The sequence below is a fragment of the Mixophyes fleayi genome, chromosome 6 (genome assembly GCF_038048845.1).
Source record: "Mixophyes fleayi isolate aMixFle1 chromosome 6, aMixFle1.hap1, whole genome shotgun sequence".
Taxonomy (NCBI): Eukaryota; Metazoa; Chordata; class Amphibia; order Anura; family Limnodynastidae; genus Mixophyes; species Mixophyes fleayi.
Window position 1 is genome coordinate 3350030 of NC_134407.1, and position 14577 is coordinate 3364606.

Consider the following 14577-nt stretch of genomic DNA (forward strand, 5'->3'; position numbering starts at 1 on the left):
TCCTGCCATCACCCTGGTTACAGACTGTATACCCCCCTGCCATCACTCTGGTTATAGACTGCACCCCCCCTGCCATCACTCTGGTTACAGACTGTACTCCCCCTGCCATCACTCTGGTTACAGACTGTATCCCTCCTGCCATCACCCTGGTTACAGACTGTACTCCCCCTGCCATCACTCTGGTTACAGACTGTACTCCCCCTGCCATCACTCTGGTTACAGACTGTACTCCCCCTGCCATCACTCTGGTTACAGACTGTACTCCCCCTGCCATCACTCTGGTTACAGACTGTACTCTCCCTGCCATCACTCTGGTTACAGACTGCACCACCCCAGCCATCACTCTGGTTACAGACTGTACTCCCCCTGTCATCACCCTGGTTACAGACTGTACTCCCCCTGCCATCACTCTGGTTACAGACTGTACTCCCCCTGCCATCACTCTGGTTACAGACTGTACTCCCCCTGTCATCACCCTGGTTACAGACTGTACTCCCCCTGCCATCACTCTGGTTACAGACTGCACCACCCCAGCCATCACTCTGGTTACAGACTGTACTACCCCTGTCATCACTCTGGTTACAGACTGTATGCCCCCCTGCCATCACCCTGGTTACAGACTGTACTCCCCCTGCCATCACTCTGGTTACAGACTGTACTCCCCCTGCCATCACTCTGGTTACAGACTGTATCCCCCCCTGCCATCACCCTGGTTACAGACTGTACTCCCCCTGCCATCACTCTGGTTATAGACTGTACTCCCCCTGTCATCACCCTGGTTACAGACTGTACCCCCCCCTGTCATCACCCTGGTTACAGACTGTATACCCCCCTGCCATCACTCTGGTTATAGACTGCACCCCCCCTGCCATCACTCTGGTTATAGACTGCACCCCCCCAGCCACCACTCTGGTTACAGACTGCACCCTCCCTGTAATCACTCTGGTTACAGACTGTACTCCCCCTGTCATCACTATGGTTACAGACTGTATGCCCCCCCCCCATCATCACCCTGGTTACAGACTGTATGCCCCCCTGTCATCACTCTGGTTACAGACTGTATGCCCCCCTGCCATCACTCTGGTTACAGACTGCACCCCCCCTGCCATCACTCTGGTTACAGACTGTAATCCCCCCCTGCCATCACTCTGGTTACAGACTGTAATCCCCCCCTGCCATCACTCTGGTTACAGACTGCACCACCCCAGCCATCACTCTGGTTACAGACTGTACTCCCCCTGCCATCACTCTGGTTACAGACTGTATCCCCCCCCTGCCATCACTCTGGTTACAGACTGCACCCCCCCTGCCATCACTCTGGTTACAGACTGTAATCCCCCCCTGCCATCACTCTGGTTACAGACTGTACTCCCCCTGTCATCACTATGGTTACAGACTGTATGCCCCCCCCATCATCACCCTGGTTACAGACTGTATGCCCCCCTGTCATCACTCTGGTTACAGACTGTATCCCCCCCTGCCATCACTCTGGTTACAGACTGCACCCCCCCTGCCATCACTCTGGTTACAGACTGCACCACCCCAGCCATCACTCTGGTTACAGACTGTACTCCCCCTGCCATCACTCTGGTTACAGACTGTATCCCCCCCTGCCATCACTCTGGTTACAGACTGCACCACCCCAGCCATCACCCTGGTTACAGACTGTACTCCCCCTGCCATCACTCTGGTTACAGACTGTACCCCCCTGCCATCACTCTGGTTACAGACTGTATCCCCCTGCCATCACTATGGTTACAGACTGTACTCCCCCTGCCATCACTCTGGTTACAGACTGTATCCCCCCCTGCCATCACTCTGGTTACAGACTGTACTCCCCCTGTCATCACTCTGGTTACAGACTGTACTCCCCCTGTCATCACTCTGGTTACAGACTGTATCCCCCCCTGCCATCACTCTGGTTACAGACTGTACTCCCCCTGCCATGACTCTGGTTACAGACTGTACTCCCCCTGCCATGACTCTGGTTACAGACTGTACTCCCCCTGCCATCACTCTGGTTACAGACTGTACTCCCCCTGTCATCACCCTGGTTACAGACTGTATGCCCCCCTGTCATCACTCTGGTTACAGACTGTACTCCCCCTGCCATCACTCTGGTTACAGACTGCACCCCCCTGCCATCACTCTGGTTACAGACTGTACTCCCCCTGCCATCACTCTGGTTACAGACTGTATCCCCCCCTGCCATCACTCTGGTTACAGACTGTACTCCCCCTGCCATGACTCTGGTTACAGACTGTACTCCCCCTGCCATCACTCTGGTTACAGACTGTACTCCCCCTGTCATCACCCTGGTTACAGACTGTACTCCCCCTGTCATCACTCTGGTTACAGACTGTACTCCCCCTGTCATCACCCTGGTTACAGACTGTACTCCCCCTGCCATCACTCTGGTTACAGACTGTATGCCCCCCTGTCATCACTCTGGTTACAGACTGTACTCCCCCTGCCATCACTCTGGTTACAGACTGCACCCCCCTGCCATCACTCTGGTTACAGACTGTATGCCCCCCTGCCATCACTCTGGTTACAGACTGTATCCCCCCCTGCCATCACTCTGGTTACAGACTGTACTCCCCCTGCCATGACTCTGGTTACAGACTGTACTCCCCCTGCCATGACTCTGGTTACAGACTGTACTCCCCCTGCCATCACTCTGGTTACAGACTGTATGCCCCCCTGTCATCACTCTGGTTACAGACTGTACTCCCCCTGCCATCACTCTGGTTACAGACTGCACCCCCCTGCCATCACTCTGGTTACAGACTGTATGCCCCCCTGCCATCACTCTGGTTACAGACTGTATCCCCCCCTGCCATGACTCTGGTTACAGACTGTATCCCTCCTGCCATCACTCTGGTTACACACTGTACTCCCCCTGCCATCACTCTGGTTACAGACTGTAATCCCCCCTGCCATGACTCTGGTTACAGACTGTAATCCCCCCTGCCATGACTCTGGTTACAGACTGTATCCCTCCTGCCATCACCCTGGTTACAGACTGTATACCCCCCTGCCATCACTCTGGTTACAGACTGTATCCCTCCTGCCATCACCCTGGTTACAGACTGTACTCCCCCTGCCATCACTCTGGTTACAGACTGTACTCCCCCTGCCATCACTCTGGTTACAGACTGTACTCCCCCCCTGCCATCACTCTGGTTACAGACTGTATCCCCCCCTGCCATCACCCTGGTTACAGACTGTACTCCCCCTGCCATCACTCTGGTTATAGACTGTACTCCCCCTGTCATCACCCTGGTTACAGACTGTATACCCCCTGCCATCACTCTGGTTATAGACTGCACCCCCCCTGCCATCACTCTGGTTACAGACTGTACTCCCCCTGCCATCACTCTGGTTACAGACTGTACTCCCCCTGCCATCACTCTGGTTATAGACTGCACCCCCCCAGCCATCACTCTGGTTACAGACTGTATGCCCCCCTGTCATCACTCTGGTTACAGACTGTATGCCCCCCTGTCATCACTCTGGTTACAGACTGTATGCCCCCCTGCCATCACTCTGGTTACAGACTGTATGCCCCCCTGCCATCACTCTGGTTACAGACTGTATCCCCCCCTGCCATCACTCTAGTTACAGACTGTATCCCCCCCTGCCATCACTCTGGTTACAGACTGTACTCCCCCTGCCATGACTCTGATTACAGACTGTACTCCCCCTGTCATCACCCTGGTTACAGACTGTACTCCCCCTGTCATCACCCTGGTTACAGACTGTATCCCCCCCCATCATCACCCTGGTTACAGACTGTACTCCCCCTGCCATCACTCTGGTTACAGACTGTACTCCCCCTGTCATCACCCTGGTTACAGACTGTACTCCCCCTGTCATCACCCTGGTTACAGACTGTACTCCCCCTGTCATCACCCTGGTTACAGACTGTATCCCCCCCCCATCATCACCCTGGTTACAGACTGTATCCCCCCCCCATCATCACCCTGGTTACAGACTGTACTCCCCCTGCCATCACTCTGGTTACAGACTGTACTCCCCCTGTCATCACCCTGGTTACAGACTGTACTCCCCCTGTCATCACCCTGGTTACAGACTGTACTCCCCCTGTCATCACCCTGGTTACAGACTGTATCCCCCCCCCCCATCATCACCCTGGTTACAGACTGTATGCCCCCCCTGTCATCACTCTGATTACAGACTGTATGCCCCCCCCATCATCACCCTGGTTACAGACTGTACTCCCCCTGCCATCACTCTGATTACAGACAAACTCAGTCCTAACACCAGTGCAGTAATTTGTGTTAGTTCTGGGATATACTGATTTAGTAGAACATGTATCAGGATAATAAATGGGAATAATGGAAATATTTTCGGTCACAGTTCTATATTGCTGATTACACAGAAAACAGAAAGAACTGACTCGTGCATAGAGGTGACTGTTCCTTTATTCCCGGACATTAATGACTGTACATAGCATGGAGATGTCATACAGAGATCACTCACAGAGGTTATTAGAGGGTACTCACTACAGAGCAGATCAGAGAATGATGGGGACTCAATAAAGGGGCTTTCTGATGATCAGCTTGTATTGTACGCACCCACATGCAACTTGTACTAACTATTCTGCATTTTAATTCTAACTCCTTTCTGTGGTTTTTAGTTATGTTTTTATATTATGAGGCTGATATGATTTGTTTCCTATCTATATACGGCAGCAGCTATGCTGCCGTACTCAATGTCAGATGGGTTCCTTATGGCCTGATCCCTATATCCCAGAACAAAAGGATCTTATATATGATCACACAAGATCTGGTCCAGAACTACCTAGTACCCCCCATGATACCCCCCTCCAATGCATCCAATAACCAGGGACTGTACAGCAGTATGAAACCAGGGTTCCATAATGATGTGAACACACCACCTCCCGCCCTTGTATAAAGCCTCTGACAGTCACAATATTTCCTGGGCTCCAGGAGAGCTCGTTAACGTGGCAATTTCCACTAGGCTGCGATTTATAATGCGCTGTCAGAATCACGTGTTTTACTCTGACACTGAGGAACTAAGGCAAGACGACAAGAGAATTAAATCAACAGGGCAGAACCGCGAGCGAAGACAGTAGCCTAAAACCCTCTCAGGTCCATAGCTCGGATACTGCCAGAACGCTGAAAAATAAGTCACTGAGGAGAGGGTAACGCTCTGGGTTGGTATTGGCGCAAATCCAGCCAATGCCACGACGCCGCTGATTAATGTCCTTCTCTGAGGATTCCCAGCCGAGATTAAACAAATGATGTAAAATAAACGCAGTTATCACTGAGGAAATACGGCCTGAGCGGATGTCACGGACCAGATACGCTAAGCCCACAGGAGAGGATCTCTACCCTTCAAAATATCACGTACAGAAACATAACACATGAAAAGTGGCCGAACGGTAACAACCTTGATGTAAACACCTCGATTGATAATTAGGGTATAACAGTTATTATCCACTATACAAAGTTGTTATGTCACTACCAGGAAAAAGAGCAACAGTCTAGTGTCATGTGCTCAGCACACCAATACTCACACACGTGGAAAGTGCACTCGGATAATGTGAGTAACAGACCTGAAGTGATGTTAATAGATCTATAAACTCCTGAAAGTAATATCTGTATAAACAGTGAGTTCTGATGTCATCACATCATGGGACATTAGAGTGTATAGTTGTATAAGGTATATTAATATGGATTTATACTTCACGTCTGTGGCTCTGTCTGCAGTCTTTAGTATGGCCCAGAACCCTTATGTGACTTCTAATACTAATATCAGAGCTGCAACTTAGAATTCTAGCTCCTGGGGCGAGAAAGAATAATGCCGCCCCCTAGCCCTCAATTTTAACCAAAGTAACCTAAAATGTTCTGAACTTGCTCCCCCCTTCAGCGTTACGCCCTGGGCGGTTCCCCTTGTCGCACAGTCCTAGTTACGGCCCTGACTAATATAAATGACAGTAGTGAGTGCATTATACCTCATATAATACATAGGATGCAGAATACAAAACACATATAGGGAAAACACGCTTTAGTGAAAGTGGCTGTTTGCAATGAGTTTGTAGAAGATTTGGCAACGACAAGCAGTAATTAACTTCATGAGACTTTGAGCCAGGAATTGTGATGTAGGGTCTCTCACAGACGGAGCAGTAACAAGCACTTAGCTGACAATTCCCATTACTGACAATTGGTTAAGAGACTATTTGTGCCAGTGTGGATGAACAATTATTGTCATATTCTATTTTTTATTATTATTTTAGTGATAGACCCATAATATAGCGCTTCCTCTACAGGTATAGAACTTACAGCTTAGGCCAAAGTTGACATTATGGTGAGTGTGGCGTTATAAGAGGGCGCCCTGTAATGGATGCAGCCATTAGTACAGGCCCTTGATTCTGCCAGCAATACTGCCCCCCTAATCTAGGTGAGCATTGTACATAGACTGGTATGTACGCAGCTGGCACTCCCCTCCCATTATCATACAATTTATAGGAATACACCAAGACCGACCTGTATTTTGATGGGCCAGGAGAAGTTGCTGACATAGACGTAGAAAGTGATGTTGGGATTGGTTCTGAAGTTAAACTTCTCACAGGAGAAGCTGTCTCGATATTCTTTAATGTGAGATTTGGCGACCAATGGGACCTCTTCTCCGGATATGGTCCCGGCTGAAAGCAAACACACAAGACAGAATATAAGTTGGGATGCGTCAAAGGTCAGTTTTTCACAACCGCAATTTAAAATGCAACTATTTGTAAAAAGCGCACAACAAGCCGGGTTTGTTTTACAAACTGGCAGACTGCAAACCGCAGTGGCGGATTAGAGGCCTGGGGCCCATAACAATGTATCACATGGCGGCTTGCAAAAAAGAGGCACATTTTCTAGACATGGTTTTAAATATGCTGCTGATACAAAGGTGCCATAAAAATAACTTTAGACACAAATCTTATGATACGCACAACTTTAAACGTAGCATCAAGATGTATCCGGAGCACAGATGTTACAGACATCATCACTGACATGTTACCTTGCACCAGGCCTACGGGAAGCACAAAGATACGACTCCTAAAAGATACGTTAGTCAATGATGGACACATCGCAAAGGGTTAAATTAGGAGTGAGGGTTTGTGCAAGATGTTCGATTTGCAAACCAGCACTTTGCTACAGATACAGTTTGCTCTGAAAGCTGCGCAGTTTGCAACATTTAAAACCTGCCACAAGTCAGATGTGATTTTCCGCAGAACACAGATTGATACATAGTGCGGTTTGTGTTTGAAGGCTGCATAGAATTGATAAGGGTTATAAAGTTGCATAATAAACTATGATACACTCCCAGGTGTTTTCTATATTGCTGATGCTGAAAACAGCTTCTGCCCCATAGAGCTGACAATCAAATGTCATCTAAAGTTTACAGAACTTTTATCCTTGCAGTCTACTAGCTAGCTCCTAAGGCTCGCCATTACTGAAATCACAGATCTTACCACGTAGCTTCTAAACCACAGCTCATTGGTTGTATCTTAGCCATAGGGCTTACAATCAAGTCTCTACATAAGCACCAACGTTTACAGTCTGAAATCTATCAAAATCTGATTTAACTATCTCACTCTTTGCTTATTATCTGATTTATATCTAACCCATAGAGCTTACCATCTAACTTCTCATGACTTACCAGCAGAGCTTACTATCCTGTTTTAAGCTATCTGAAATCTCTCTAACCCAGAGAGCTGCTAATGTAACATTTCTGTTATGATAATTTCTGGGCTGTGCAAGAAAACAATTTTTCAGAGACGTTACTAGTTTCTATAAGAGCGGCTGTAACGTCTTCCTCCAGAGCGAAGGTTTATGACAAAGATTCTGATAAATTGCTAATGAGATATATGCAGATTAGACAGGGACTGTGAATGGCTTTCTGTTGGAAGGTGACCATCGTTTAATTCTTCCATCAGAAGGACCCTTACATCGCACCCGTTGTTCATCTCCCTCTGCCCCATTTGGCAGCAATCACGAAGGGTCAAGAGCGTCACTTGGAACAACATGAAACTGGGACTCAGTGTTCCCTTATATAAATATGGATGCAATCACCACACAGCAATTCCTTTCAGATAAACAATAGCTTTGTTATAGGGGGAGGTAATCTGCCAAACAGACAGAAATGTAACAGAGCCAAACTGAAATGTTTCCTATGAAGACTTTGCCTTAGATCAGTGACACATTTGTCAATGTATCATAGCCAGAGACAGTGTAACTATTGTCCATGTTTATGAGTTACTATAACCAGACCCTTCCCATACTCGATGTCTATGGTGTGAAATTACATTTATTGTATTACACCCCTGTATAAAATAAATACAGGAACATTAATCAAATACTACGGCTTAATGTTTATTAAATATAAATAATTAATGATTAATATAAAAAAACTAAAAATAAAACAATGGTGTGAAAAGTACCTACGGTAAACCCCAAAATCCAGTAGAAAAAGCCCTAATCACCCTACAACATTGCCTGAGAAGGGCGCCACCCCATTATATCCTGACAGTACACCGGTATTTTCCATTGGATAAAAATGCATTAATTCCATTAACATTTGTCCTCTTTATAAGGTCACACTCGCTATAGGGTCTGTTTTGCCGCTATCTATCTTTGTTATATTGCATTTAATATATAAATAGCCTTCCTGTGGCTATTTCCTGACCCTTGGGTGCTACACTATTATTATTATATTATATAATATTATATTATTATTATATGCCAGTCTTTAAATACTGATGTGTTATATACATTTCTTCCCATGTATGGGTTATTTATCCAGGCACAGGATTAAGAGCTTCTAAATTCTGTGTACAAAGGTGGACAATGAGGTTAGCGTGTAATATCTGTACAAAGAGTGAGTGCTGATGTCATCGCTTATGGCTTATAATCACTGAGTTCTGATGTCATGGCTTATAATCGCTGAGTTCTGATGTCATGGCTTATAGTCGCTGAGTTCTGATGTCATGGCTTATAATCGCTGAGTTCAGATGTCATCGCATATAATCGCTGAGTTCTGATGTCATCGCATATAATCGCTGAGTTCTGATGTCATGGCTTATAATCGCTGAGTTCAGATGTCATGACTTATAATCACTGAGTTCTGATGTCATGACTTATAGTCGCTGAGTTCTGATGTCATCGCTTATAATCGCTGAGTTCAGATGTCATCGCATATAATCGCTGAGTTCTGATGTCATCGCATATAATCGCTGAGTTCTGATGTCATGGCTTATAATCGCTGAGGTCAGATGTCATCGCATATAATCGCTGAGTTCTGATGTCATCGCTTATAATCGCTGAATTCTGTGATTGGTTGTTACAGACAACACCTGACTTCCTCACAACTCCCCCAGTGTATAGTAACAAAGTTACAGATGTTTTAGACTATTGTTAAATGTGAATAATTCTCTATCAATGTCCTGTGTTTACTATGGATCAGATAAAACCATTTACAATTAATCTTGTGACTGAAGTCTGACAGTATGCGACTGATAACCTCTCGCTGGTCAGGTAATGCGGAGCTGTATGATAACCTCTCGCTGGTCACGTAACGCGGAGCTGTATGATAACCTCTCGCTGGTCACGTAACACGGAGCTGTATGATAACCTCTCGCTGGTCACGTAACGCGGAGCTGTATGATAACCTCTCGCTGGTCACGTAACGTGGAGCTGTATGATAACCTCTCGCTGGTCACGTAACGTGGAGCTGTATGATAACCTCTCGCTGGTCACGTAACGTGAAGCTGTACGATAACCTCTCGCTGGTCATGTAACGCGGAGCTGTATGATAACCTCTCGCTGGTCACGTAACGTGGAGCTGTATGATAACCTCTCGCTGGTCACGTAACGTGGAGCTCTATGATAACCTCTCGCTGGTCACGTAACGCGGAGCTGTATGATAACCTCTCGCTGGTCACGTAACGCGGAGCTGTATGATAACCTCTCGCTGGTCACGTAACGTGAAGCTGTACGATAACCTCTCGCTGGTCATGTAACGCGGAGCTGTATGATAACCTCTTGCTGGTCACGTAACGTGGAGCTGTATGATAACCTCTCACTGGTCACGTAACACGGAGCTCTATGATAACCTCTCGCTGGTCACGTAACACGGAGCTCTATGATAACCTCTCGCTGGTCATGTAACGCGGAGCTGTATGATAACCTCTCGCTGGTCACGTAACGCGGAGCTGTATGATAACCTCTCGCTGGTCACATAACGTGGAGCTGTATGATAACCTCTCGCTGGTCACGTAACGTGGAGCTGTATGATAACCTCTCGCTGGTCACGTAACGTGGAGCTCTATGATAACCTCTCGCTGGTCACGTAACACGGAGCTCTATGATAACCTCTCGCTGGTCACGTAACGCGGAGCTGTATGATAACCTCTCGCTGGTCACGTAACACGGAGCTCTATGATAACCTCTCGCTGGTCACGTAACGCGGAGCTGTATGATAACCTCTCGCTGGTCACGTAACGCGGAGCTGTATGATAACCTCTCGCTGGTCACGTAACACGGAGCTCTATGATAACCTTTCGCTGGTCATGTAACGCGGAGCTGTACGATAACCTCTCGCTGGTCATGTAACGCGGAGCTGTATGATAACCTCTCGCTGGTCACGTAACACGGAGCTGTATGATAACCTCTCGCTGGTCATGTAACGCGGAGCTCTATGATAACCTCTCGCTGGTCACGTAACGCGGAGCTGTATGATAACCTCTTGCTGGTCACGTAACGCGGAGCTGTACGATAACCTCTCGCTGGTCACGTAACGTGGAGCTGTACGATAACCTCTCGCTGGTCACGTAACACGGAGCTCTATGATAACCAATGCTTTATGTCTCATTTTCTAAACCAACATTTATTTTGTTTAGGAGGACCAGCGCTTAAATTGCAATAATTCATCGTATTTATTTTATGCGCGTAGAAATTCCAGCAGATGCTGCAGTATATGACATTTACAGTAAACATGGTAAGTGTCTCAGAAAACGTATGAATAAGTTTATTAGGAGATAAATTTTACAGTAAACATGTCCCGTTAAGCACCCTCCCCAGAGCGGACCCCGCTGAAAATTTACACGTCGTGTCCATAAAAATTCATGGATTACTAAACCAGGGAGAGTGAATTAGCGCAAGCTGCAAGGTGGTCGCGGAAGTCTAACGAATAAATTATAATATTAGATATATTGTGGTATTTACGACGGACAACTCAGCAGCTTTGTCTGATCAGGGCACTAGATCGGGAATTAAGGAGCTAAGGACGCACTCTGAGACCCCGGCTGTTATAACAGATTTAATAAACATCTACAAGGTTTTCTAGAGCATCATTAGAATTTCCTGGAACAGCAACACATTTTCTGACTGTTATCCTCAATTTATAAAGCGCTGACATATTCCTCAGAGCTGTACAGGAGAAGACAACGGTGCTGGGTCTGGTAGTTGTACATTGTACAAGGAGACAGAGGAGGTGAGGCCATGTGTGTGTGTCTGCAGCAATGTGAGGCTATATAAGGAGATGGTGCTCAGTAGCCAGGAACGGCCCATTACACACAAGTGTTAAGGAGTTGATCCTGTTTCTTAATGTTAACAGACTCCTCAGTGCTGCTATTGTGGCTGCGTCTCCCTCCTTCTCCTTTGCCGAAAACGCCAACTAAAATATAGAACTATATCTATTTTTAGCGGTGTGTGGCCTGTATCACGTATGTATATAAATAGAAATGCTCAGCTGGTGGTCCACTGAGGATTAGGGGAACAGAGAAGCAGAGGTGTCAGCAGGACGGACCCCTGGTAAAGAGTCCAGGGACCGAAGGGCCCACCAGCAGCTCAGGCAGGATTGAAATGAACACTGCAGGAATGTTTCAATATACACGGTTATTGGATTATATACATAGTGAAGTAGAACATGTTATACAATGAGCAGAGTGTGTGTGAGGATGGGGGGTACACACAGACCCTAGCCCACACCTGCTCTCTGCACCGCTGTATAGATTAACGCTTCAGAGACACTTTGCAGTTGTGTCTTAATGGTACGCGCTGTATAATTTGGCCACACACAAGTAGGAGAAGACTGGAAGGATCGGGGTGTTCGGAGATTGCTCTCGGAGTGTCCAATTCTGGCCAGACGATAAGACCATGCCACATAATCACGGACCGACTTCCAGATCATGTACGTATAAGGCAGATGGGGGAACCTGAATCCCACGTAATGATAAGAAAATATCATCTTATACACAAGTGTGGGCACAGCATAAGATCTCTGGTATTATTTGTTAGAGGAGAAATGCTTAAGTTGGTGAAACATTGTGTTTACTGGAAAATAATAATAATTCCGGTTACTCAGGAAACTATGGAAAGGAAAAGGAGGAAGATTAATATCACCAGTTTTGTTATATTTAGTTCCCCTATTGTATCCTGTTCTTCCCTTATAAAACAAATTTTTGTTAAATGTTCCATATTTTTTAAGAAAAGCGGTTATCCTTATGACTCTAAAGGTCAAGAAATGTTTGCATTGAGTGTCATTCACAAAGGAAGTATCATGCAAAATGTAACTTTTAATGACATTATTAGTAAATTTTATACGACACTTCTTTTGTGCATCCTAACGTAAGGACACTTTTTTCAATACAAACATTTTTACCCAGGAAACTATTCAGACATTGTGCAGAAACTTCAACAATCCTCTGTCCCTTATCCCCGGTCACCAACACTTCCATAACTCTCAGCAATGTATATGGTCTATTCATGAAGCAGTGAAGATTCTAAAATCCGGCAAAAGTGCCGGAAAAAAGCTGTTTCACCGCTTTGTCGTATTCAACAAAGGCTTATCAAAGATTTCACCGGCCTTAAGCAAACTTCAGCTCTTAGACCTCTATGGGGACAGTGAACTGAATCTATTCATCAAGCTTTGTTTTTCACCGCAAGCACTAACGACTTACCGCTATCTCAGGATGACGCTAGATACCAGTTCCAATGGGGTAGGGATCCGTTGGAGAGCATTGTCCTCAATGGCTGCATGCTCCTCCACCTCTTAGGTCAGAGCTGACTTTACTGAACGTGCGCGATGAAACATTGGCGCATGCGCAGTAAGACTCTGTTTCTTCGATGGAGTCAGTCTCTTTAACAATGAAACAAGAGTTTGGGTGCAGAGAGGGATTTTCACAGAGGACCGCAGGGCTGGTAAGTGTTCTTGTATAGCAGCTGTTTATCTTTCTGAATAGCTACAGCTTCAGCAGCGATGCAGGTCCTTAAGTACCACTGCTCACTGCCCACCAAAAATAAACAGACCCCACAGTGTTTATAACATAGACTATGGGGTCTACTTACTATTCGTCAGAGGTAACCATATATCGCTGCAAATCGCATTGGTACATAATGCAATACTGCAGCTATTTGTATGTCGTCGGAGACTCCCCTATTCAACAAAGTATTTTTACTCTTCCCCAGCGGCCTAACGCTGCTGGCGAACGCTTGAAGTGTAATGTGCATGCATGGTGATCTGACCCCATACAGGTAAGCAATGCTTTTCACAGCTTGATAACTTACTTACTATGGGGACTGCTGTAACCAGTGAAATGTAGGTTAATGCAGAGGAAATCTCACAATCTTAACCCTTCATAAATAAAGTGAAGTCCTGCAATAGCCAATCTGCCTTCTCCAGATATTTGTGCTATGGCAGATTGTTAAATAAACCCAAATGAGCTCTATTCGCAGTATATATCATCATCATCATCAACATTTATTTATATAGCGCAAGCAAATTCCGTAGTGCTTTACAATTGGGAACAAACAGTAATCAAACAATACTGGGTAATACATACAGACAGAAAGGTAAGAGGGTCCTGCTCACAAGCATACAATCTATGGTACAACGGTTTGATACACAAGGGCACATGCTACATCATATTGTACATTGGTCCAGCTAGAATGCAAAGGTAAAAAGTATTGTGTTGGCTGTGTGATCAGTCACACAGCAATGTTGGTCAGAGGGTTGTTGTCTTGTGTTAGCTGTGTAGAGGGTGGTAATAGGGTAACCTAAGGAGAGTAAGAGGGTGGTTGAGGAATATTATACACTTGTCTGAAGAGGCGGGTTTTCAGAGAACACTTGAAGGTTTGAAGACTAGAGGAAAGTCTTACTGTGCGAGGGAGGGAATTCCACTAAGTGGGTGCAGCCCAGAAAAAGTCCTGTAACCGGGAACGGGAGGATGTAATTAGGGTGGAAGAGAGACGCAGATCTTGTGCAGAACGGAGGTGTCTAGTTGGGAGATATTTTGAGACAAGTGAGGAGATGTATGTCGGTGCAATTTTGTTGATGGCCTTGTATATATAAGGATGTAGAAGAATATATATAACGTCGGACATGCTCTTCTAGTCACCGAAGGCTGAAACTGCAATATCTCTAATGTAAATATTTGTATTTAATATCCATTTACTCACTTTCCAATTAATAACCTCAAGCAGCATTAGAGACCTTCGACTCAGAAGCCGTTTTCCGTTACATCACGGCCAACACTTTGCATTC

At 46.1% G+C, this 14577-nt stretch overlaps 1 protein-coding gene across 3 annotated transcripts in view; it reads right to left on the bottom strand.

Moving 5' to 3' along the window:
- Positions 1 to 14577, bottom strand: part of ATRNL1 (attractin like 1) — a 489225-nt gene that overhangs the window by 232990 nt on the left and 241658 nt on the right. For all 3 annotated transcript variants that reach the window (XM_075215604.1, XM_075215603.1, XM_075215602.1), the window contains one exon: positions 6537 to 6694. In XM_075215604.1, coding sequence (XP_075071705.1) covers positions 6537 to 6694 — 158 coding nt within the window. The remainder of the gene's footprint in view (positions 1 to 6536; positions 6695 to 14577) is intronic.